General features: G+C 31.6%; 1 protein-coding gene and 19 non-coding genes across 20 annotated transcripts; all 20 read left to right on the top strand.

Moving 5' to 3' along the window:
• Window positions 1-1,283: 1,283 nt before the first annotated feature.
• Window positions 1,284-1,355, top strand: TRNAK-UUU. Its single transcript has one exon. It is a non-coding gene; the product is annotated as a tRNA-Lys (tRNA).
• An 857-nt stretch (window positions 1,356-2,212) lies between these two features.
• On the top strand, window positions 2,213-2,284 carry TRNAK-UUU. Its single transcript has one exon. It is a non-coding gene; the product is annotated as a tRNA-Lys (tRNA).
• Window positions 2,285-3,138: 854 nt separating this feature from the next.
• Window positions 3,139-3,210, top strand: TRNAK-UUU. The gene has a single exon. It is a non-coding gene; the product is annotated as a tRNA-Lys (tRNA).
• Window positions 3,211-4,064: 854 nt separating this feature from the next.
• TRNAK-UUU lies at window positions 4,065-4,136 on the top strand. Its single transcript has one exon. It is a non-coding gene; the product is annotated as a tRNA-Lys (tRNA).
• A 997-nt stretch (window positions 4,137-5,133) lies between these two features.
• TRNAK-UUU lies at window positions 5,134-5,205 on the top strand. Its single transcript has one exon. It is a non-coding gene; the product is annotated as a tRNA-Lys (tRNA).
• A 1,005-nt stretch (window positions 5,206-6,210) lies between these two features.
• Window positions 6,211-6,282, top strand: TRNAK-UUU. Its single transcript has one exon. It is a non-coding gene; the product is annotated as a tRNA-Lys (tRNA).
• A 1,005-nt stretch (window positions 6,283-7,287) lies between these two features.
• On the top strand, window positions 7,288-7,359 carry TRNAK-UUU. The gene has a single exon. It is a non-coding gene; the product is annotated as a tRNA-Lys (tRNA).
• Window positions 7,360-8,285: 926 nt separating this feature from the next.
• On the top strand, window positions 8,286-8,357 carry TRNAK-UUU. Its single transcript has one exon. It is a non-coding gene; the product is annotated as a tRNA-Lys (tRNA).
• A 997-nt stretch (window positions 8,358-9,354) lies between these two features.
• TRNAK-UUU lies at window positions 9,355-9,426 on the top strand. Its single transcript has one exon. It is a non-coding gene; the product is annotated as a tRNA-Lys (tRNA).
• A 1,005-nt stretch (window positions 9,427-10,431) lies between these two features.
• Window positions 10,432-10,503, top strand: TRNAK-UUU. Its single transcript has one exon. It is a non-coding gene; the product is annotated as a tRNA-Lys (tRNA).
• Window positions 10,504-11,509: 1,006 nt separating this feature from the next.
• On the top strand, window positions 11,510-11,581 carry TRNAK-UUU. The gene has a single exon. It is a non-coding gene; the product is annotated as a tRNA-Lys (tRNA).
• An 853-nt stretch (window positions 11,582-12,434) lies between these two features.
• On the top strand, window positions 12,435-12,506 carry TRNAK-UUU. The gene has a single exon. It is a non-coding gene; the product is annotated as a tRNA-Lys (tRNA).
• A 997-nt stretch (window positions 12,507-13,503) lies between these two features.
• TRNAK-UUU lies at window positions 13,504-13,575 on the top strand. Its single transcript has one exon. It is a non-coding gene; the product is annotated as a tRNA-Lys (tRNA).
• Window positions 13,576-14,580: 1,005 nt separating this feature from the next.
• Window positions 14,581-14,652, top strand: TRNAK-UUU. Its single transcript has one exon. It is a non-coding gene; the product is annotated as a tRNA-Lys (tRNA).
• A 1,006-nt stretch (window positions 14,653-15,658) lies between these two features.
• On the top strand, window positions 15,659-15,730 carry TRNAK-UUU. Its single transcript has one exon. It is a non-coding gene; the product is annotated as a tRNA-Lys (tRNA).
• Window positions 15,731-16,584: 854 nt separating this feature from the next.
• On the top strand, window positions 16,585-16,656 carry TRNAK-UUU. The gene has a single exon. It is a non-coding gene; the product is annotated as a tRNA-Lys (tRNA).
• An 863-nt stretch (window positions 16,657-17,519) lies between these two features.
• Window positions 17,520-17,591, top strand: TRNAK-UUU. Its single transcript has one exon. It is a non-coding gene; the product is annotated as a tRNA-Lys (tRNA).
• Window positions 17,592-18,443: 852 nt separating this feature from the next.
• Window positions 18,444-18,515, top strand: TRNAK-UUU. Its single transcript has one exon. It is a non-coding gene; the product is annotated as a tRNA-Lys (tRNA).
• Window positions 18,516-19,370: 855 nt separating this feature from the next.
• TRNAK-UUU lies at window positions 19,371-19,442 on the top strand. Its single transcript has one exon. It is a non-coding gene; the product is annotated as a tRNA-Lys (tRNA).
• Window positions 19,443-21,683: 2,241 nt separating this feature from the next.
• On the top strand, window positions 21,684-24,710 carry LOC109169051. The gene is made up of 3 exons (XM_019317950.1): window positions 21,684-22,985; window positions 23,868-24,087; window positions 24,259-24,710. The coding sequence occupies exons 1-3, from the start codon at window positions 21,684-21,686 to the stop codon at window positions 24,708-24,710; spliced, it is 1,974 nt and encodes a 657-aa protein (XP_019173495.1).
• Window positions 24,711-25,079: the final 369 nt, after the last annotated feature.

The following is a 25,079-nucleotide window of genomic DNA, read 5'->3' as shown; positions in this document are numbered from 1 at the left end:
TTATGTAAGGGTAAAATTAAAAGAAAATACTAAAATTATAACACAAGAAGCACAAAGTACCTGAAATCTTTAATTCTAACATATTTTTAATTTCTGTTACGATTTAACATGATTGGTATTTAATTAACATACTAGATTAGAAATTGAAAATGTGTTTCTTTTGGATAAACTAAGTCAATTATTCCATTTGTCACATTTTACCTAATATTTTTACTATTCATTGGTCAACCAACTCTTTCATATATTTTTTCTTTATTTGTTTTTATTACTTTTAATGTAGTTTCGAAGTATATAAATTTAAAAATTTGTACATGTGTTGTTTCCTAAACGAAGCTATAAATATTAATATAGTTGACCATCTTAGCTCAGTGGTAGAGTGTGTGGCTTTAAACCACGTGGTCGTGGGTTTGATCCCCACAGATGGTGCACTTAATAAGATGTTGTTAGGTTTGAAGTAATATAATTTGCACTTTTGTTGTATCTAAGTGATATTATAGTTCGCCATCATGGCATCGATCCCCACAGGTGGCAACGCGCGCGGTTGAATTAGTATTTTCACCCATTTCTTCCTTAACTCATAGTGAGAGAGGAAAAAAAATTTAAAATTTGTCAAGTTTGAAATAATATAATTTTTACTTGTGTTAATTCACTCAAATGAGAGATGTTGACTATTCATCCAAAGGATTTACTTTCACTTTCCTTTTTGTCAAACAATTCATTTTCAACTTATTGCGTTAGATTGCTCTTAATTTGACGATAGTGCTAGGTTGATATTGTCTTCATTTATGTAATATAAACGGTACTTGAATTGTTTTCTTTTATAAATGAGAGAAAAAAAAAACTTTATGAAAATATCAAAACCTATTATATTTTTATTGATATTAGAAGTAACAGAAAATTACACTACAACAAACAAAAACATAACTTAGAGTTATGTAAGGGTAAAATTAAAAGAAAATATTAAAATTATAACACAAGAAGCACAAAGTACCAGAAACCTTTAATTTAACACGTTTTTAATTTCTGTTACGATTTAACGCGATTGGTATTCAATTAACATACTAGATTAGACATGGAAAATGTGTTTCTTTTGGATAAACTAAGTCAGTTATTCCATTTTTCACATTTTACCTAATATGTTTACTATTCATTGGTCAACCAACTCTTTCATATATTTTTTCTTTATTTTTTTTGTTACTTTTAATGAAGTTTCGAAGTATATAAATTTAAAAATTTGTATATGTGTTGTTTCCTAAACGAATCTATAAATATTAATATAGCTGACCATCTTAGCTCAGTGGTAGAGCGCGTGGCTTTTAACCACGTGGTCGTGGATTCGATCCCCACAGATGGTGCACTTAATAAGATGTTGTTAGGTTTGAAGTAATATAATTTGCACTTGTGTTGTATCTAAGTGATATTATAGTTTGCCATCATGGCACCGATCCCCACAAGTGGCAACGCGTGCGGTCGAAATTAGTATTTTCACCCATTTCTTCCTTAAATCAGAGTGAGAGAGGAAAAAATAAATTAAAATTTGTCATGTTTGAAATAATATAATTTGTACTTGTGTTAATTCACTTAAATGAGAGATGTTGACTATTTATCCAAATGATTTACTTTCACTTTCCTTTTTGTCAAACAATTCATTTTGAACTTGCGTTAGATTGCTCTTAATTTGACTATAGTGCTAAGTTGATATTGTCTTCATTTATGTAATATAAACGATACTTGAGTTGTTTTCTTCAATAAATGAGAGAAAAAAAAAGTTTATGAAAATATCAAAACCTATTATATTTTTATTGATATTAGAAGTAACAGAAAATTACACTACAACAAACAAAAATATAACCTAGAATTATGTAAGGGTAAAATTAAAAGAAAATATTAAAATTATAACACAAGAAGGACAAAGTACCAGAAACCTTTAATTCTAATATATTTTTAATTTCTGTTACGATTTAACGTGATTGGTATTTAATTAACATACTAGATTAGATATGGAAAATGTGTTTCTTTTGGATAAACTAAGTCAATTATTCCATTTTTCAAATTTTACCTAATATGTTTACTATTCATTGGTCAACCAACTCTTTCATATATTATTTCATTATTTGTTTTTATTACTTTTAATGTAGTTTCGAAGTATATAAATTTAAAAATTTGTACATGTGTTGTTTCCTAAATGAAGCTATAAATATTAATATAGTTGACCATCTTAGCTCAGTGGTAGAGCGCGTGGCTTTTAACCACGTGGTCGTGGGTTCGATCCCCACAGATGGTGCACTTAATAAGATGTTGTTAGGTTTGAAGTAATATAATTTGCACTTGTGTTGTATCTAAGTGATATTATAGTTTGCCATCATGGCATCGATCCCCACAGGTGGCAATGCGCGCGGTTGAATTAGTATTTGCACTCATTTCTTCCTTAAATCAGAGTGAGAGAGCAAAAAAATTTAAAATTTGTCATGTTTGAAATAATATAATTTGTACTTGTGTTACTTCACTTAAATTAGAGATGTTGACTATTTATCCAAATGATTTACTTTCACTTTCCTTTTTGTCAAACAATTCATTTTGAACTTGCGATAGATTGCTCTTAATTTGACGATAGTGCTAGGTTGATACTGTCTTGATTTATGTAATATAAACGGTACTTGAGTTGTTTTCTTCTATAAATGAGAGGAAAAAAAAAGTTTATGAAAATATCAAAACTTATTATATTTTTATTGATACTAAATTAATAAAAAATTACACTACAACAAACAAAAATATAACTTAGAGTTATGTAAGGGTAAAACTAAAAGAAAATATTAAAATTATAACACAAGAAGCACAAAGTACCAGAAAACTTTAATTCTAACATATTTTTAATTTCTGTTACGATTTAACGCGATTGGAATTTAATTAACATACTAGATTAGACATGGAAAATGTGTTTCTTTTGGATAAACTAAGTCAGTTATTCCATTTTTCCCATTTTACCTAATATGTTTACTATTCATTGGTCAACCAACTCTTTCATATATTTTTTCTTTATTTGTTTTTATTACTTTTAATGTAGTTTCGAAGTATATAAATTTAAAAATTTGTACATGTGTTGTTTCCTAAACGAAGCTATAAATATTAATATAGTTGACCATCTTAGCTCAGTGGTAGAGCGCGTGGCTTTTAACCACGTGGTCGTGGGTTCGATCCCCACAGATGGTGCACTTAATAAGATGTTGTTAGGTTTGAAGTAATATAATTTGCACTTGTGTTGTATCTAAGTGATATTATAGTTTGCCATCATGGCATCGATCCCCACAGGTGGCAATGCGCGCGGTTGAATTAGTATTTGCACTCATTTCTTCCTTAAATCAGAGTGAGAGAGCAAAAAAATTTAAAATTTGTCATGTTTGAAATAATATAATTTGTACTTGTGTTACTTCACTTAAATTAGAGATGTTGACTATTTATCCAAATGATTTACTTTCACTTTCCTTTTTGTCAAACAATTCATTTTGAACTTGCGATAGATTGCTCTTAATTTGACGATAGTGCTAGGTTGATACTGTCTTGATTTATGTAATATAAACGGTACTTGAGTTGTTTTCTTCTATAAATGAGAGGAAAAAAAAAGTTTATGAAAATATCAAAACTTATTATATTTTTATTGATACTAAATTAATAGAAAATTACACTACAACAAACAAAAATATAACTTAGAGTTATGTAAGGGTAAAACTAAAAGAAAATATTAAAATTATAACACAAGAAGCACAAAGTACCAGAAAACTTTAATTCTAACATATTTTTAATTTCTGTTACGATTTAACGCGATTGGAATTTAATTAACATACTAGATTAGACATGGAAAATGTGTTTCTTTTGGATAAACTAAGTCAGTTATTCCATTTTTCCCATTTTACCTAATATGTTTACTATTCATTGGTCAACCAACTCTTTCATATATTTTTTCTTTATTTGTTTTTATTACTTTTAATGTAGTTTCGAAGTATATAAATTTAAAAATTTGTACATGTGTTGTTTCCTAAACGAAGCTATAAATATTAATATAGTTGACCATCTTAGCTCAGTGGTTGAGCGCGTGGCTTTTAACCACGTGGTCGTGGGTTCGATCCCCATAGATGGTGCACTTAATAAGATGTTGTTAGGTTTGAAGTAATATAATTTGCACTTATGGTGTATCTAAGTAATAATATAGTTCGCCATCATGCCATCGATCCCCACAGGGGGTAACGGGCGCGGTTGGATTAGTATTTGCACCCATTTCTTCCTTAAATCAGAGTGAGAGAGGAAAAAAAAATTTAAAATTTGTCATGTTTGAAATAATATAATTTGTACTTGTGTTGTATCTAAGTGATATTATAGTTCGCCATCACGGCATCGATCCTCACAGGTGGCAACGCGCGCGGTTGAATTAGTATTTTCACCCATTTCTTCCTTAAATCAGAGTGAGAGAGGAAAAAATAATATAATTTGTACTTGTGTTACTTCACTTAAATGAGAGATGTTGACTATTTATCCAAATGATTTACTTTCACTTTCCTTTTTGTCAAACAATTCATTTTGAACTTGCGATAGATTGCTCTTAATTTGACGATAGTTCTAGGTTGAAACTGTCTTGATTTATGTAATATAAACGGTACTTGAGTTGATTTCTTCTATAAATGAGAGGAAAACAAAAGTTTATGAAAATATCAAAACCTATTATATTTTTATTGATACTAAATTAATAGAAAATTACACTACAACAAACAAAAATATAACTTAGAGTTATGTAAGGGTAAAACTAAAAGAAAATATTAAAATATTAACACAAGAAGCACAAAGTACCAGAAACCTTTTATTCTAACATATTTTTAATTTCTGTTACGATTTAACGCGATTGGTATTTAATTAACATACTAGATTAGACATGGAAAATGTGTTTCTTTTGGATAAACTAAGTCAGTTATTCCATTTTTCACATTTTACCTAATATGTTTACTATTCATTGGTCAACCAACTCTTTCATATATTTTTTCTTTATTTATTTTTAATACTTTTAATGTAGTTTCGAAGTATATAAATTTAAAAATTTGTACATGTGTTGTTTCCTAAACGAAGCTCTAAATATTAATATAGTTGACCATCTTAGCTCGGTGGTAGAGCGTGTGGCTTTTAACCACGTGGTCGTGGGTTCGATCCCCACAAATGGTGCACTTAATAAGATGTTGTTAGGTTTGAAGTAATATAATTTGCACTTGTGTTGTATCTAGGTGATAATATAGTTCGCCATCATGGCATCGATCCCCACAGGGGATAACGGGCGCGGTTGAATTCTTCCTTAAATCAGAGTGAGAGAGGAAAAAAAATTTTAAAATTTGTCATGTTTGAAACAATATAATTTTTACTTGTGTATTATCTAAGTGATATTATAGTTCGCCATCACGGCATCGATCCTCACAGGTGGCAACGCGCGCGGTTGAATTAGTATTTTCACCCATTTCTTCCTTAAATCAGAGTGAGAGAGGAAAAAAAATTTTAAATTTGTCATGTTTGAAATAATATAATTTGTACTTGTGTTACTTCACTTAAATGAGAGATGTTGACTATTTATCCAAATGATTTACTTTCACTTTCCTTTTTGTCAAACAATTCATTTTGAACTTGCGATAGATTGCTCTTAATTTGACGATAGTGCTAGGTTGAAATTGTCTTGATTTATGTAATATAAACGGTACTTGAGTTGTTTTCTTCTATAAATGAGAGGAAAAAAAAAGTTTATGAAAATATCAAGACCTATTATATTTTTATTGATACTAAATTAATAGAAAATTACACTACAACAAACAAAAATATAACTTAGAGTTATGTAAGGGTAAAACTAAAAGAAAATATTAAAATTATAACACAAGAAGCACAAAGTACCAGAAAACTTTAATTCTAACATATTTTTAATTTCTGTTACGATTTAACGCGATTGGTATTTAATTAACATACTAGATTAGACATGGAAAATGTGTTTCTTTTGGATAAACTAAGTCAGTTATTCCATTTTTCACATTTTACCTAATATGTTTACTATTCATTGGTCAACCAACTCTTTCATATATTTTTTCTTTATTTATTTTTAATACTTTTAATATAGTTTCGAAGTATATAAATTTAAAATTTTGTACATGTGTTGTTTCCTAAACGAAGCTCTAAATATTCTTATAGTTGACCATCTTAGCTCGGTGGTAGAGCGCGTGGCTTTTAACCACGTGGTTGTGGGTTCGATCCCCACAGATGGTGCACTTAATAAGATGTTGTTAGGTGTGAAGTAATATAATTTGCACTTGTGTTGTATCTAGGTGATAATATAGTTCGCCATCATGGCATCGATCCCCACAGGGGGTAACGGGCGCTGTTGAATTCTTCCTTAAATCAGAGTGAGAGAGGAAAAAAAATTTTAAAATTTTTCATGTTTGAAATAATATAATTTGTACTTGTGTTGTATCTAAGTGATATTATAGTTCGCCATCACGGCATCGATCCTCACAGGTGGCTACGCGCGCGGTTGAATTAGTATTTTCACCCATTTCTTCCTTAAATCAGAGTGAGAGAGGAAATAAAATTTTAAATTTGTCATGTTTGAAATAATATAATTTGTACTTGTGTTACTTCACTTAAACGAGAGATGTTGACTATTTATCCAAATGATTTACTTTCACTTTCCTTTTTGTCAAACAATTCATTTTGAACTTGCGATAGATTGCTCTTAATTTGACGATAGTGCTAGGTTGATACTGTCTTGATTTATGTAATATAAACGGTACTTGAGTTGTTTTCTTCTATAAATGAGAGGAAAAAAAAAGTTTATGAAAATATCAAAACCTATTATATTTTTATTGATACTAAATTAATAGAAAATTACACTACAACAAACAAAAATATAACTTAGAGTTATGTAAGGGTAAAACTAAAAGAAAATATTAAAATTATAACACAAGAAGCACAAAGTACCAGAAAACTTTAATTCTAACATATTTTTAATTTCTGTTACGATTTAACGCGATTGGTATTTAATTAACATACTAGATTAGACATGGAAAATGTGTTTCTTTTGGATAAACTAAGTCAGTTATTCCATTTTTCACATTTTACCTAATATGTTTACTATTCATTGGTCAACCAACTCTTTCATATATTTTTTCTTTATTTGTTTTTATTACTTTTAATGTAGTTTCGAAGTATATAAATTTAAAAATTTGTACATGTGTTGTTTCCTAAACGAAGCTATAAATATTAATATAGTTGACCATCTTAGCTCAGTGGTAGAGCGCGTGGCTTTTAACCACGTGGTCGTGGGTTCGATCCCCACAGATGGTGCACTTAATAAGATGTTGTTAGGTTTGAAGTAATATAATTTGCACTTATGTTGAATCTAAGTAATAATATAGTTCGCCATCATGCCATCGATCCCCACAGGGGGTAACGGGCGCAGTTGGATTAGTATTTGCACCCATTTCTTCCTTAAATCAGAGTTATATTATAGTTCGCCATCACGGCATCGATCCTCACAGGTGGCAACGCGCGCGGTTGAATTAGTATTTTCACCCATTTCTTCCTTAAATCAGAGTGAGAGAGGAAAAAATAATATAATTTGTACTTGTGTTACTTCACTTAAATAAGAGATGTTGACTATTTATCCAAATGATTTACTTTCACTTTCCTTTTTGTCAAACAATTCATTTTGAACTTGCGATAGATTGCTCTTAATTTGACGATAGTGCTAGGTTGATACTGTCTTGATTTATGTAATATAAACGGTACTTGAGTTGATTTCTTCTATAAATGAGAGGAAAAAAAAAAGTTTATGAAAATATCAAAACCTATTATATTTTTATTGATACTAAATTAATAGAAAATTACACTACAACAAACAAAAATATAACTTAGAGTTATGTAAGGGTAAAACTAAAAGAAAATATTAAAATTATAACACAAGAATCACAAAGTACCAGAAACCTTTAATTCTAACATATTTTTAATTTCTGTTACGATTTAACGCGATTGGTATTTAATTAACATACTAGATTAGACATGGAAAATGTGTTTCTTTTGGATAAACTAAGTCAGTTATTCCATTTTTCACATTTTACCTAATATGTTTACTATTCATTGGTCAACCAACTCTTTCATATATTTTTTCTTTATTTGTTTTTATTACTTTTAATGTAGTTTCGAAGTATATAAATTTAAAAATTTGTACATGTGTTGTTTCCTAAACGAAGCTATAAATGTTAATATAGTTGACCATCTTAGCTCGGTGGTAGAGCGCGTGGCTTTTAACCACGTGGTTGTGGGTTCGATCCCCACAGATGGTGCATTTAATAAGATGTTGTTAGGTTTGAAGTAATATAATTTGCACTTATGTTGTATCTGAGTAATAATATAGTTCGCCATCATGCCATCGATCCCCACAGGGGGTAACGGGCGCAGTTGGATTAGTATTTGCACCCATTTCTTCCTTAAATCAGAGTGAGAGAGGAAACAAAAATTTAAAATTTGCCATGTTTGAAATAATATAATTTGTACTTGTGTTGTATCTATGTTATATTATAGTTCGCCATCACGGCATCGATCCTCACAGGTGGCAACGCGCGCGGTTGAATTAGTATTTTCACCCATTTCTTCCTTAAATCAGAGTGAGAGAGGAAAAAATAATATAATTTGTACTTGTGTTACTTCACTTAAATGAGAGATGTTGACTATTTATCCAAAGGATTTACTTTCACTTTCCTTTTTGTCAAACAATTCATTTTGAACTTGCGATAGATTGCTCTTAATTTGACGATAGTGCTAGGTTGATACTGTCTTGATTTATGTAATATAAACGGTACTTGAGTTGATTTCTTCTATAAATGAGAGGAAAAAAAAAGTTTATGAAAATATCAAAACCTATTATATTTTTATTGATACTAAATTAATAGAAAATTACACTACAACAAACAAAAATATAACTTAGAGTTATGTAAGGGTAAAACTAAAAGAAAATATTAAAATTATAACACAAGAATCACAAAGTACCAGAAACCTTTAATTCTAACATATTTTTAATTTCTGTTACGATTTAACGCGATTGGTATTTAATTAACATACTAGATTAGACATGGAAAATGTGTTTCTTTTGGATAAACTAAGTCAGTTATTCCATTTTTCACATTTTACCTAATATGTTTACTATTCATTGGTCAACCAACTCTTTCATATATTTTTTCTTTATTTATTTTTAATACTTTTAATGTAGTTTCGAAGTATATAAATTTAAAAATTTGTACATGTGTTGTTTCCTAAACGAAGCTCTAAATATTAATATAGTTGACCATCTTAGCTCGGTGGTAGAGCGCGTGGCTTTTAACCACGTGGTCGTGTGTTCGATCCCCACAGATGGTGCACTTAATAAGATGTTGTTAGGTTTGAAGTAATATAATTTGCACTTGTGTTGTATCTAGGTGATAATATAGTTCGCCATCATGGCATCGATCCCCACAAGGGGTAACGGGCGTGGTTGAATTCTTCGTTAAATCAGAGTGAGAGAGGAAAAAAAATTTTAAAATTTGTCATGTTTGAAATAATATAATTTGTACTTGTGTTGTATCTAAGTGATATTATAGTTCGCCATCACGGCATCGATCCTCACAGGTGGCAACGCGCAAGGTTGAATTAGTATTTTCACCAATTTCTTCCTTAAATCAGAGTGAGAGAGGAAAAAAAAATTTTAATTTGTCATGTTTGAAATAATATAATTTGTACTTGTGTTACTTCACTTAAATGAGAGATGTTGACTATTTATCCAAATGATTTACTTTCACTTTCCTTTTTGTCAAACAATTCATTTTGAACTTGCGATAGATTGCTCTTAATTTGACGATAGTGCTAGGTTGATACTGTCTTGATTTATGTAATATAAACGGTACTTGAGTTATTTTCTTCTATAAATGAGAGGAAAAAAAAAGTTTATGAAAATATCAAAACCTATTATATTTTTATTGATACTAAATTAATAGAAAATTACACTACAACAAACAAAAATATAACTTAGAGTTATGTAAGGGTAAAACTAAAAGAAAATATTAAAATTATAACACAAGAAGCACAAAGTACCAGAAAACTTTAATTCTAACATATTTTTAATTTCTGTTACGATTTAACGCGATTGGTATTTAATTAACATACTAGATTAGACATGGAAAATGTGTTTCTTTTGGATAAACTAAGTCAGTTATTCCATTTTTCACATTTTACCTAATATGTTTACTATTCATTGGTCAACCAACTCTTTCATATATTTTTTCTTTATTTGTTTTTATTACTTTTAATGTAGTTTCGAAGTATATAAATTTAAAAATTTGTACATGTGTTGTTTCCTAAACGAAGCTATAAATATTAATATAGTTGACCATCTTAGCTCAGTGGTAGAGCGCGTGGCTTTTAACCACGTGGTCGTGGGTTCGATCCCCACAAATGGTGCACTTAATAAGATGTTGTTAGGTTTGAAGTAATAAAATTTGCACTTGTGTTGTATCTAAGTGATAATATAGTTCGCCATCATGGCATCGATCCCCACAGGGGGTAACGGGCGCGGTTGAATTAGTATTTGCACCCATTTTTTCCTTAAATCAGAGTGAGAGAGGAAAAAAAAATTTAAAATTTGTCATGTTTGAAATAATATAATTTGTACTTGTGTTGTATCTAAGTGATATTATAGTTCGCTATCACGGCATCGATCCTCACAGGTGGCAACGCGCGCGGTTGAATTAGTATTTTCACCCATTTCTTCCTTAAATCAGAGTAAGAGAGGAAAAAAATAATATAATTTGTACTTGTGTTACTTCACTTAAATGAGAGATGTTGACTATTTATCCAAAGGATTTACTTTCACTTTCCTTTTTGGCAAACAATTCATTTTGAACTTGCGTTAGATTGCTCTTAATTTGACGATAGTTCTAGGTTGATATTGTCTTCATTTATGTAATATAAACGGTACTTGAATTGTTTTCTTTTATAAATGAGATAAAAAAAAAAGTTTATGAAAATATCAAAACCTATTATATTTTTATTGATATTAGAAGTAACAGGAAATTACACTACAACAAACAAAAACATAACTTAGAGTTATGTAAGGGTAAAATTAAAAGAAAATATTAAAATTATAACACAAGAAGCATAAAGTACCAGAAACCTTTAATTCTAACATATTTTTAATTTCTGTTACGATTTAACGCGATTGGTATTTAATTGACATACTAGATTACACATGGAAAATGTGTTTCTTTTGGATAAACTAAGTCAATTATTCCATTTTTCACATTTTACCTAATATGTTTCATATTCATTGGTCAACCAACTCTTTCATATAATTTTTCTTTATTTGTTTTTATTACTTTTAATGTAGTTTCGACTTTCGAAGTATATAAATTTAAAAATTTGAACATGTGTTGTTTCCTAAATGAAGCTCTAAATATTAATATAGTTGACCATCTTAGCTCAGTGGTAGAGCGCGTGGCTTTTAACCACGTGGTCGTGGGTTCGATCCCCACAGATGGTGCACTTAATAAGATGTTGTTAGGTTTGAAGTAATATAATTTGCACTTGTGTTGTATCTAAGTGATAATATAGTTCGCCATCATGGCATCAATCCCCACAGGTGGCAACGCGCGCGGTTGAATTAGTATTTGCACCCATTACTTCCTTAAATCAGAGTGAGAGAGGAAAAAAAATTTTAAATTTGACATGTTTGAATTAATATAATTTGTACTTGTGTTACTTCACTTAAATGAGAGATGTTGACTATTTATCCAAAGGATTTACTTTCACTTTCCTTTTTGTCAAACAATTCATTTTGAACTTGCGTTAGATTGCTCTTAATTTGACGATAGTGCTAGGTTGATATTGTCTTCATTTGTGTAATATAAACGGTACTTGAGTTGTTTTCTTCTGTAAATGAGGGAAAAAAAAGTTTAGGAAAATATCAAAACCTATAATATTTTTATTGATAATAGAAGTAACAGAAAATTACTCTACAACAAACAAAAATATAACTTAGAGTTATGTAAGGGTAAAATTTAAAAAAATATTAAAATTATAACACAAGAAGCACAAAGTACCAGAAACCTTTAATTCTAACATATTTTTAATTTCTGTTACGATTTAACGCGATTGGTACTTAATTGACAAACTAGATTACACATGGAAAATGTGTTTCTTGTGGATAAACTAAGTCAGTTATTCCATTTTTCACATTTTACCTAATATGTTTACTATTCATTGGTCAACCAACTCTTTCATATATTTTTTCTTTATTTATTTTTAATACTTTTAATGTAGTTTCGAAGTATATAAATTTAAAAATTGGTACATGTGTTGTTTCCTAAACGAAGCTCTAAATATTAATATAGTTGACCATCTTAGCTCGGTGGTAGAGCGCGTGGCTTTTAACCACGTGGTCGTGGGTTCGATCCCCACAGATGGTGCACTTAATAAGATGTTGTTAGGTTTGAAGTAATATAATTTGCACTTATGTTGTATCTAAGTAATAATATAGTTCGCCATCATGCCATCGATCCCCACAGGGGGTAACGGGCGCAGTTGGATTAGTATTTGCACCCATTTCTTCCTTAAATCAGAGTGAGAGAGGAAACAAAAATTTAAAATTTGTCATGTTTGAAATAATATAATTTGTACTTGTGTTGTATCTAAGTTATATTATAGTTCGCCATCACGGCATCGATCCTCACAGGTGGCAACGCGCGCGGTTGAATTTGTATTTTCACCCATTTCTTCCTTAAATCAGAGTGAGAGAGGAAAAAATAATATAATTTGTACTTGTGTTACTTCACTTAAATGAGAGATGTTGACTATTTATCCAAAGGATTTACTTTCACTTTCCTTTTTGTCAAACAATTCATTTTGAACTTGCGATAGATTGCTCTTAATTTGACGATAGTGCTAGGTTGATACTGTCTTGATTTATGTAATATAAACGGTACTTGAGTTGATTTCTTCTATAAATGAGAGGAAAAAAAAAGTTTATGAAAATATCAAAACCTATTATATTTTTATTGATACTAAATTAATAGAAAATTACACTACAACAAACAAAAATATAACTTAGAGTTATGTAAGGGTAAAACTAAAAGAAAATATTAAAATTATAACACAAGAATCACAAAGTACCAGAAACCTTTAATTCTAACATATTTTTAATTTCTGTTACGATTTAACGCGATTGGTATTTAATTAACATACTAGATTAGACATGGAAAATGTGTTTCTTTTGGATAAACTAAGTCAGTTATTCCATTTTTCACATTTTACCTAATATGTTTACTATTCATTGGTCAACCAACTCTTTCATATATTTTTTCTTTATTTATTTTTAATACTTTTAATGTAGTTTCGAAGTATATAAATTTAAAAATTTGTACATGTGTTGTTTCCTAAACGAAGCTCTAAATATTAATATAGTTGACCATCTTAGCTCGGTGGTAGAGCGCGTGGCTTTTAACCACGTGGTCGTGTGTTCGATCCCCACAGATGGTGCACTTAATAAGATGTTGTTAGGTTTGAAGTAATATAATTTGCACTTGTGTTGTATCTAGGTGATAATATAGTTCGCCATCATGGCATCGATCCCCACAGGGGGTAACGGGCGTGGTTGAATTCTTCGTTAAATCAGAGTGAGAGAGGAAAAAAAATTTTAAAATTTGTCATGTTTGAAATAATATAATTTGTACTTGTGTTGTATCTAAGTGATATTATAGTTCGCCATCACGGCATCGATCCTCACAGGTGGCAACGCGCAAGGTTGAATTAGTATTTTCACCAATTTCTTCCTTAAATCAGAGTGAGAGAGGAAAAAAAAATTTTAATTTGTCATGTTTGAAATAATATAATTTGTACTTGTGTTACTTCACTTAAATGAGAGATGTTGACTATTTATCCAAATGATTTACTTTCACTTTCCTTTTTGTCAAACAATTCATTTTGAACTTGCGATAGATTGCTCTTAATTTGACGATAGTGCTAGGTTGATACTGTCTTGATTTATGTAATATAAACGGTACTTGAGTTATTTTCTTCTATAAATGAGAGGAAAAAAAAAGTTTATGAAAATATCAAAACCTATTATATTTTTATTGATACTAAATTAATAGAAAATTACACTACAACAAACAAAAATATAACTTAGAGTTATGTAAGGGTAAAACTAAAAGAAAATATTAAAATTATAACACAAGAAGCACAAAGTACCAGAAAACTTTAATTCTAACATATTTTTAATTTCTGTTACGATTTAACGCGATTGGTATTTAATTAACATACTAGATTAGACATGGAAAATGTGTTTCTTTTGGATAAACTAAGTCAGTTATTCCATTTTTCACATTTTACCTAATATGTTTACTATTCATTGGTCAACCAACTCTTTCATATATTTTTTCTTTATTTGTTTTTATTACTTTTAATGTAGTTTCGAAGTATATAAATTTAAAAATTTGTACATGTGTTGTTTCCTAAACGAAGCTATAAATATTAATATAGTTGACCATCTTAGCTCAGTGGTAGAGCGCGTGGCTTTTAACCACGTGGTCGTGGGTTCGATCCCCACAAATGGTGCACTTAATAAGATGTTGTTAGGTTTGAAGTAATAAAATTTGCACTTGTGTTGTATCTAAGTGATAATATAGTTCGCCATCATGGCATCGATCCCCACAGGGGGTAACGGGCGCGGTTGAATTAGTATTTGCACCCATTTTTTCCTTAAATCAGAGTGAGAGAGGAAAAAAAAATTTAAAATTTGTCATGTTTGAAATAATATAATTTGTACTTGTGTTGTATCTAAGTGATATTATAGTTCGCTATCACGGCATCGATCCTCACAGGTGGCAACGCGCGCGGTTGAATTAGTATTTTCACCCATTTCTTCCTTAAATCAGAGTAAGAGAGGAAAAAAATAATATAATTTGTACTTGTGTTACTTCACTTAAATGAGAGATGTTGACTATTTATCCAAAGGATTTACTTTCACTTTCCTTTTTGGCAAACAATTCATTTTGAACTTGCGTTAGATTGCTCTTAATTTGACGATAGTTCTAGGTTGATATTGTCTTCATTTATGTAATATAAACGGTACTTGAATTGTTTTCTTTTATAAATGAGATAAAAAAAAAAGTTTATGAAAATATCAAAACCTATTATATTTTTATTGATATTAGAAGTAACAGGAAATTACACTACAACAAACAAAAACATAACTTAGAGTTATGTAAGGGTAAAATTAAAAGAAAATATTAAAATTATAACACAAGAAGCATAAAGTACCAGAAACCTTTAATTCTAACATATTTTTAATTTCTGTTACGATTTAACGCGATTGGTATTTAATTGACATACTAGATTACACATGGAAAATGTGTTTCTTTTGGATAAACTAAGTCAATTATTCCATTTTTCACATTTTACCTAATATGTTTCATATTCATTGGTCAACCAACTCTTTCATATAATTTTTCTTTATTTGTTTTTATTACTTTTAATGTAGTTTCGACTTTCGAAGTATATAAATTTAAAAATTTGAACATGTGTTGTTTCCTAAATGAAGCTCTAAATATTAATATAGTTGACCATCTTAGCTCAGTGGTAGAGCGCGTGGCTTTTAACCACGTGGTCGTGGGTTCGATCCCCACAGATGGTGCACTTAATAAGATGTTGTTAGGTTTGAAGTAATATAATTTGCACTTGTGTTGTATCTAAGTGATAATATAGTTCGCCATCATGGCATCAATCCCCACAGGTGGCAACGCGCGCGGTTGAATTAGTATTTGCACCCATTACTTCCTTAAATCAGAGTGAGAGAGGAAAAAAAATTTTAAATTTGACATGTTTGAATTAATATAATTTGTACTTGTGTTACTTCACTTAAATGAGAGATGTTGACTATTTATCCAAAGGATTTACTTTCACTTTCCTTTTTGTCAAACAATTCATTTTGAACTTGCGTTAGATTGCTCTTAATTTGACGATAGTGCTAGGTTGATATTGTCTTCATTTGTGTAATATAAACGGTACTTGAGTTGTTTTCTTCTGTAAATGAGGGAAAAAAAAGTTTAGGAAAATATCAAAACCTATAATATTTTTATTGATAATAGAAGTAACAGAAAATTACTCTACAACAAACAAAAATATAACTTAGAGTTATGTAAGGGTAAAATTTAAAAAAATATTAAAATTATAACACAAGAAGCACAAAGTACCAGAAACCTTTAATTCTAACATATTTTTAATTTCTGTTACGATTTAACGCGATTGGTACTTAATTGACAAACTAGATTACACATGGAAAATGTGTTTCTTGTGGATAAACTAAGTCAATTATTCCATTTTTCACATTTTACCTAATATGTTTCCTATTCATTGGTCAACCAACTCTTTCGTATATTTTTTTCTTTATTTGTTTTTATTACTTTTAATGTAGTTTCGAAGTATATAAATTTAAAATTTTGTACATGTGTTGTTCCGTAAATGAAGCTATAAATATTAATATAGTTGACCATCTTAGCTCAGTGGTAGAGCGCGTGGCTTTTAACCATGTGGTCGTGGGTTCGATCCCCACAAATGGTGTACTTAATAAGATAAGATGTTGTTAGGTTTGAAGTAATATAATTTGCACTTGTGTTGTATCTAAGTGATAATATAGTTCGCCATCATGGCATCGATCCCCAGAGGTAGCAACGCGCGCGGTTGAATTAGTTTATTTGCACCCATTTCTTCCTTAAATCAGAGTGAGAGAGGAAAAAAATTTTTAAATTTGTCATGTTTGATATAATATAATTTGTACTTGTGTTACTTCACTTAAATGAGAGATGTTGACTATTTATCCAAAGGATTTACTTTCACTTTCCTTTTTGTCAAACAATTCATTTTGAACTTGCGTTAGATTGCTCTTAATTTGACGATAGTGCTAGGTTGATATTGTCTTCATTTGTGTAATATAAACGGTACTTGAGTTGTTTTCTTCTGTAAATGGGGGAAAAAAAAAAGTTTAGGAAAATATCAAAACCTATAATATTTTTATTGATAATAGAAGTAACAGAAAATTACTCTACAACAAACAAAAATATAACTTAGAGTTATGTAAGGGTAAAATTAAAAAAAATATTAAAATTATAACACAAGAAGCACAAAGTACCAGAAACCTTTAATTCTAACATATTTTTAATTTCTGTTACGATTTAACGCGATTGGTATTTAATTGACAAACTAGATTACACATGGAAAATGTGTTTCTTGGGGATAAACTAAGTCAATTATTCCATTTTTCACATTTTACCTAATATGTTTCCTATTCATTGGTCAACCAACTCTTTCATATATTTTTTTCTTTATTTGTTTTTATTACTTTTATTGTAGTTTCGAAGTATATAAATTTAAAATTTTGTACATGTGTTGTTTCCTAAATGAAGCTATAAATATTAATATAGTTGACCATCTTAGCTCAGTGGTAGAGTGCGTGGCTTTTAACCACGTGGTCATGGGTTCGATCCCCACAAATGGTGTACTTAATAAGATAACATGTTGTTAGGTTTGAAGTAATATAATTTGCACTTGTGTTGTATCTAAGTGATATTATAGTTTGCCATCATGGCATCGATCCCCACAGGTGGCAACGCGCGCGGTTGAATTAGTATTTGCACCCATTTCTTCCTTAAATCAGAGTAAAAAAAAATTTAAATTTGTCATGTTTGATATAATATAATTTGTACTTGTGTTACTTCACTTAAATGAGAGATGTTGACTATTTATCCAAAGGATTTACTTTCACTTTCCTTTTTGGCAAACAATTCATTTTGAACTTGCGTTAGATTGCTCTTAATTTGACGATTGTTCTAGGTTGATATTGTCTTCATTTATGTAATATAAACGGTACTTGAATTGTTTTCTTTTATAAATGAGAGAAAAAAAAAGTTTATGAAAATATCAAAACCTATTATATTTTTATTGATATTAGAAGTAACAGAAAATTACACTACAACAAACAAAAACATAACTTAGAGTTATGTAAGGGTAAAATTAAAAGAAAATATTAAAATTATAACACAAGAAGCACAAAGTACTATAAACCTTTAATTCTAACATATTTTTAATTTCTGTTACGATTTAACGCGATTGGTATTTAATTGACAAACTAGATTACACATGGAAAATGTGTTTCTTGTGGATAAACTAAGTTAATTATTCCATTTTTCACATTTTACCTAATATGTTTCCTATTCATTGGTCAACCAACTCTTTCATATATTTTTTCTTTATTTATTTTTATTACTTTTAATGTAGTTTCGAAGTATATAAATTTAAAATTTTGTACATGTGTTGTTTCCTAAATGAAGCTATAAATATTAATATAGTTGACCATCTTAGCTCAGTGGTAGAGCGCGTGGCTTTTAACCACGTGGTTGTGGGTTCGATCCCCACAGATGGTGTACTTGTTAAGATGTTGTTATGTTTGAAGTAATATAATTTGCACTTGTGTTGTATCTACGTGATATTATAGTTTTCCATCATGGCATCGATCCCCACAGGTGGCAACGCGCGCGGTTGAATTAGTATTTGCACCCATTTCTTCCTTAAATCAGAGTGAGAGAGGAAAAAAATTTTTAAATTTGTCATGTTTGATATAATATAATTTGTACTTGTGTTACTTCACTTAAATGAGAGATGTTGACTATTTATCCAAAGGATTTACTTTCACTTTCCTTTTTGGCAAACAATTCATTTTGAACTTGCGTTAGATTGCTCTTAATTTGACGATTGTTCTAGGTTGATATTGTCTTCATTTATGTAATATAAACGGTACTTGAATTGTTTTCTTTTATAAATGAGAGAAAAAAAAGTTTATGAAAATATCAAAATCTATTATATTTTTATTGATATTAGAAGTAACAGAAAATTACACTACAACAAACAAAAACATAACTTAGAGTTATGTAAGGGTAAAATTAAAAGAAAATATTAAAATTATAACACAAGAAGCACAAAGTACCAGAAACCTTTAATTCTAACATATTTTTAATTTCTGTTACGATTTAACGCGAATGGTATTCAATTGACAAACTAGATTACACATGGAAAATGTGTTTCTTGTGGATAAACTAAGTCAATTATTCCATTTTTCACATTTTACCTAATATGTTTCCTATTCATTGGTCAACCAACTCTTTCATATATTTTTTTCTTTATTTGTTTTTATTACTTTTAATGTTGTTTCGAAGTATATAAATTTAAAATTTTGTACATGTGTTGTTTCCTAAATGAAGCTATAAATATTAATATAGTTGACCATCTTAGCTCAGTGGTAGAGCGCGTGGCTTTTAACCACGTGGTCGTGGGTTCGATCCCCACAGATGGTGCACTTAATAAGATGTTGTTAGGTTTGAAGTAATATAATTTGCACTTGTGTTGTATCTAAGTGATATTATAGTTTGCCATCATGGCATCGATCCCCACAGGTGGCAATGCGCGCGGTTGAATTAGTTTATTTGCACCCATTTCTTCCTTAAATCAGAGTGAGAGAGGAAAAAAAAATTTAAATTTGTCATGTTTGAAATAATATAATTTGTACTTGTCTTACTTCACTTAAATGAGAGATGTTGACTATTTATCCAAAGGATTTACTTTCACTTTCCTTTTTGTCAAACAATTCATTTTGAACTTGCGTTAGATTGCTCTTAATTTGACGATAGTGCTAGGTTGATATTGCCTACATTTATGTAATATAAACGGTACTTGAGTTGTTTTCTTCTATAAATGAGAGAAAATAAAAGTTTATGAAAATATCAAAACCTATTATATTTTTATTGATATTAGAAGTAACAGAAAATTACACTACAACAAACAAAAATATAACTTAGAGTTATGTGAGGGTAAAATTAAAAGAAAATATTAAAATTATAACACAAGAAGCACAAAGTACCAGAAACCTTTAATTCTAGCATATTTTTAATTTCAGTTACGATTTAACGCGATTGGTATTTAATTAACATACTAGATTACACATGGAAAATGTGTTTCTTTAGGATAAACTAAGTCAATTATTCCATTTGTCACATTTTACCTAATATGTTTACTATTCATTGGTCAACCAACTTGTATTAGGATTTTGATGATACCAATGTAACTTAGAATGTAGACCCCTAACCTTTGTTATTTGTAAATCGCTACTTTCGTCCTAGACGAGAGTTGCCATAACTCACACTGTAATTCGTGTTAAGCTAGTCAAACACACGAAAACGAGTTATGCTTAGATGTTAGGCTATCAAGACGAAAGAAGGTTCAAGACATAAAGAGACAGTCTTTTTTATGACAATCCTTCAAGACATTCTTCGTCTTCAATAACAAGAAGAATGTCTTCACTGTCTGATTTGACAACATCCTAGGAACAAAAAGGTCCTCAACATATGGGACACGCATACCAAGAAGCATTAAATGAAGTTGTACTATTCTATAGCTAAAAGACAAAACCCTACGACTATCTATGCCATCAACGGCTACAAGGTACAAAACCCATTAATGGAGCATTTAATGCGGGAAGCTCCCAGGTCCTTACCCACTGGATATTAGGTTTGAAAATTTCATCTCCCTCCAACGGATGGAATTTTCCTCACCTATATAAACCCACCTTCATCAACTAAGAGGGCTGGTTCTTTTCACTCAATCTATCCTCTAAGCAAAAGCTCTTAAAACTTCTAAGTCCTCATCAACTTTTTGCGAACCAGTGTTAAGGTGTTAAGATATTTTAAGAAGTTCATTGATCCTCATCTTACACCTTGAAGAAGCCTTGCAACTTGTACGATGCAACCATCTTTCATCAGTCAAAACTTCATCACGTTGGAGAAATCAGAATTCACTTTCTACCAACCTCAACTCTGAAGAAGAAGTTGATAGAGGCGGAGTAAACTCGTGGAGTTGAAAAACCTGCAGGAAGTTGTCCAGCTTAGTGATCAAGGAAGCTTCTTGTATATTTGTACTAACGAGTGATAGTGCAAACCTTCCATAAGTTGTGGAAGAAGAGTGGAGTAGGCAAAGTTGGCCGAACCACTATAAAATCTCTCGTCTCCTTATCTCTTTATTTACTTTATCTATTTTCTGCATCATATTATCTTCCACACTCAATCCGAAAGTTTTTCTAATAAGGTCAAAACCGTGCAAAGCAAGTAAACGAATTTAGTATTTCCGCTGCGCCAAAACACCGAAAGGTTGTTATTCGTAAAATCACGAAAAGAGTCTATTCACCCCCCCCCCCCCCCTCTAGACTCTCGCTATAACTCGACCGGGACCAACAAGTGGAATCAGAGCCAATACCTTGATCGGTAAAGGCTTTGCATTTACTGCCTAGTAGATCCCTTATCAAAATTATTTGAAAATTTGCATATTTTCATCTTTGCACATTTTTTCTAAAAATGGAAAAGGATCACGCTAACCGCTCCAAGTAGCTTTCTTTTAGCCTCGCAAAATTCGATGACTGGAAGGTCAGAATGTAGGCACTTCTCTGCTCGATTCATGACGAAATGTGGGATGTAATCACCACCGGACCAATCACAGTCATGATGGCGAACACACAGGCCGCAGCTCAAGGAGCAGGCGCTGCGTAGATGATACCGAAACCAAAGGACCAACTCACCTCAGAGGAAAGAACAAGGGCGAACCTGGACAATGTAGCACGAAATATTCTCTACAACTCTCTCGACGATTCATTGTTCCCCAGAGTTCGAAAATGCGAGAATGCCATGGAGATCTGGAACGTTCTAATGAACCTGGGTGAAGGTGATGAACAGGAGAATGACAACAAGCTGACAGTAGCTATGAAGAAGTTTGAAGACTTCAAGATGCTGCCAAATGAGACTATCATGGACATGGAACTGAGGTTCACCAGACTCATGGGTGATTTTACAGATCTCGGGAAGGAACTAACAGAGAAGGAAAAGAATTTGAAGATACTTCGTGGTCTGCCAAAGTCTTGGGAGATGAAAGTTATTGCAATGAGAGATAATCGAGACATGAAGACTACAAGCACAGCCAAAATCTTCAGTGATCTTAAGGCCTACGAGTTTGAGCACGAACCAAAGGACGCTAAAGAACCTGAAACAAGAAACATAGCCCTTGTGGCCAACCAGCAAGCGTCAATATCTCACAAGTCAAAATCCAACTACTGTGAATTTTTATCTGACGAACAATTTGCCTTATTTGTTAGGAAGATGAAGAGGTTTATGAAGAAGAACAACTTCCAAGACTCTCAACGTTCGGGACACCGAAGACAGCACGAGAGTTCACCTCAAACCTCAAAGCCAGAAGCTTCAGACTCACAATTACTGTGCTACAACTGTCGGAAGCCAGGACATTTCAAGGCAAATTGTCCTCATCCAATTGTGAGCAAGCACCAAGACGGCAATGCTACCAAGAGCTCATCCAAAGAAGCTGGAAAAAGCTACAAAAGAAATGATAAGCCAGAATCAACGAACTCCAGAAACGAAAGAAGAAAAAAGGCAATGGTAGTTAACGAACCATCTGACACTGCTGAAGCCGAAAGTAGCTCCTCAAGCTCGAGTTCAGAGGACGAGAATTCCGAAGAAGAAAAAGGGCTGATGTGTCTATTTAGCCAAGAATCGGAAGATCTATGCCTTATGGTCGATGATGATGAGGTAAATTCTCAATCATCCTCCTGTTATTTAGCGGAGTCTAGTTCTGTAAGAAGTCAAACCTCCAATGAATCAGTCTCTGAAATGATGAGGAGGTTCAAGATAATTGAAAGCACATACTCTAAGCTAAAGGATGAGAACTCTCAGCTTATGATTAGCTACAATGCGTTAAGGCAAGTTCGAATCGAGAACGTAAAGCTAACCATTGCTAAGAAGCAACTTGAGGAAAATGTTCTCGTCCTGAAAGAGCAGTGTACAGTAAGAGAAAAGAGAGAGCAAGAATTGCTTGAAGTCTTGAATAAATTCAACAATTTGTCCAATCTAATGGACCGAATGGTGAATGAATCTAGACTGTCCGGGGAAAGAACGGGAATTGGTTTTAACCCCAGCTCCTCTTCACAAGTCGGCTTGAACAAATCCATGAATGCTTATTCTCACGAAGGCTTTCAAGCTGCATTTGTTCAAGGTCCTACCCAGGTTTCTGAGCCTATGACGAAAGTTAACAATGTCGCCACACCACAATCGACAAGCCAACCGAAAGGTAAGGCTGTACAACGAATTGTGGATCCTAGAAATGAAAGATCTTTCAAAGGCAATCCTAGACAAAAATATGTCAAAAGGAATGGACCAAATGGCAATAGACAAAATCTAAACCATAAGAAAGGTCAGCCTAATAAGAATATTCATTCAAGGAAAAGGCCGAATGTTAATCAGAGGCAATATCGTCCAAAGCCAACGCAAAAGAATCATGTTCAAGGAATCCCGAGAAATGGACGAATCAGACAAAACGAAAGATCTTTCAAAGGATCAGGTTATGGAAATGGATGGACTGGGCCATCAGAGGAAGATTGGTTTGATTACCCAGAACCTCTATCAAGAGCTGAATTTGAGATAATTCATCTGCGTAAACAAAACAATTATTCCAAGTATTATGAAAATCCTCCTGAAGAATATTTTCACAAGAGGTATAATGCTAAAACCTTTGCCAGTATCCATTATAATTACCGTACATCTAATGGGTATAAAGGACCGAGGATGAGTCGAGGAAACTCTAGGTTCATGTGGATTCCAAAGCTGACATCTAACCCTCAAGGACCGGAAACTCAAGGGGTACCTAAAAACATATAATCTTTTTTGCAGGACAAACAAGTCATATGGTATGTCGATAGTGGCTGCTCAAGACATATGACTGGTGATAAAGCAATGTTGAGCAATTTCAAGGAGGTCGATGGACCTAAAGTCATCTTTGGAGGAGAAACCAGTGGTAAAACTCGTGGAACAGGAAATATCATCAAAAAGGGAATAACCATCCAAGATGTAGCTTACGTTGAAGGATTAAAATTCAATCTCCTGAGTACAAGTCAGTTTTGTGACAAAGGCTACAGAGTTGAATTCTCCAAAGACGACTGCAAAATAATCAACACGAGAAATGGAGAAATCGCATTAACGGGTCAATGAAAGAAAAACATGTACGTAATCTCGTGGAATTCTTCTAACACTAACATTTGTTTTGTGGCTAAAAGTAATGCAGATCTTAGTCAAGAATGGCACAACAAGTTGAGTCATCTAAATCTGAAAACAATCAACAAATTAGCCAAGAAAAATCTCGTGAGAGGCCTGCCCGAAGCATCCTACATAAAAGACAAAATTTGTGAGGCATGTCAAAAGGGAAAACAAATCATGTCCTCTTTTAAGTCCAAGGATGTGGATGCAAACTCTTATTCCTTAAGCCTTCTACACATAGATCTCTTCGAACCTGTTGATCCAGCAAGTCTGAGTGGAAGAAAGTATACTCTCATCAAAGTAGATGATCACACGAGATATACTTGGGTGCTTTTCTTAAAGAAAAAGAACGAAATAGAAGTCGTTCTTCCTAACCTCTTGAGGCAACTTCAAACAGAAAAGGAGGTCAAGATTATTCGGATAAGATCAGATCAAGGAACCGAGTTTGTTAACAAGGTTATAAAAGAGTTCTGTGCATAAAATGGAATCTTTCATCAACTCTTGGCAGCACGAACTCCTCAACAAAACGAAGTAGCCGAAAGGAGGAACAGAACCTTGAAAGAAGCAGCACGAATAATGATCGCTCACTCAGGCTTACCAAAACGGTTTTGGGCCAAAGCCATAAACACAGCATGCTATACACAAAATAGATCTCTAATCAACAAGTCCTACAACAAAACTCCATATGAACTATGGAAAGGTAAAGTACCGAGTATTGGTTATTTTCATGTCTTTGGTTGTAGGTGCTTTATTCACAAAAATGGAAAGAATCACTTGAGATCCTTTGACGAAAGAGAAGACGAAGGATTGTTCATGGGATATTCATCAATGAGTAAGGCCTTTAGAGTC

This window comes from Ipomoea nil, unplaced genomic scaffold (genome assembly GCF_001879475.1).
Source record: "Ipomoea nil cultivar Tokyo-kokei standard unplaced genomic scaffold, Asagao_1.1 scaffold3245, whole genome shotgun sequence".
In the NCBI taxonomy this organism is placed as follows: Eukaryota; Viridiplantae; Streptophyta; class Magnoliopsida; order Solanales; family Convolvulaceae; genus Ipomoea; species Ipomoea nil.
The sequence above is the reverse complement of the archived record's forward strand: the minus strand, read 5'-3'. Positions and strand labels throughout refer to the sequence as shown.

Coding starts and splice junctions, on each gene's coding strand:
- LOC109169051 (XM_019317950.1), top strand. CDS start 21,684: ATGATACCGAAACCAAAGGACCAACTCACCTCAGAGGAAAGAACAAGG. Junction 22,986..23,867: donor TCCTGAAAGAGCAGTGTACA/GTAAGAGAAAAG, acceptor TCTTTTTTGCAG/GACAAACAAGTCATATGGTA. Junction 24,088..24,258: donor ATTCAATCTCCTGAGTACAA/GTCAGTTTTGTG, acceptor AAAGTAATGCAG/ATCTTAGTCAAGAATGGCAC.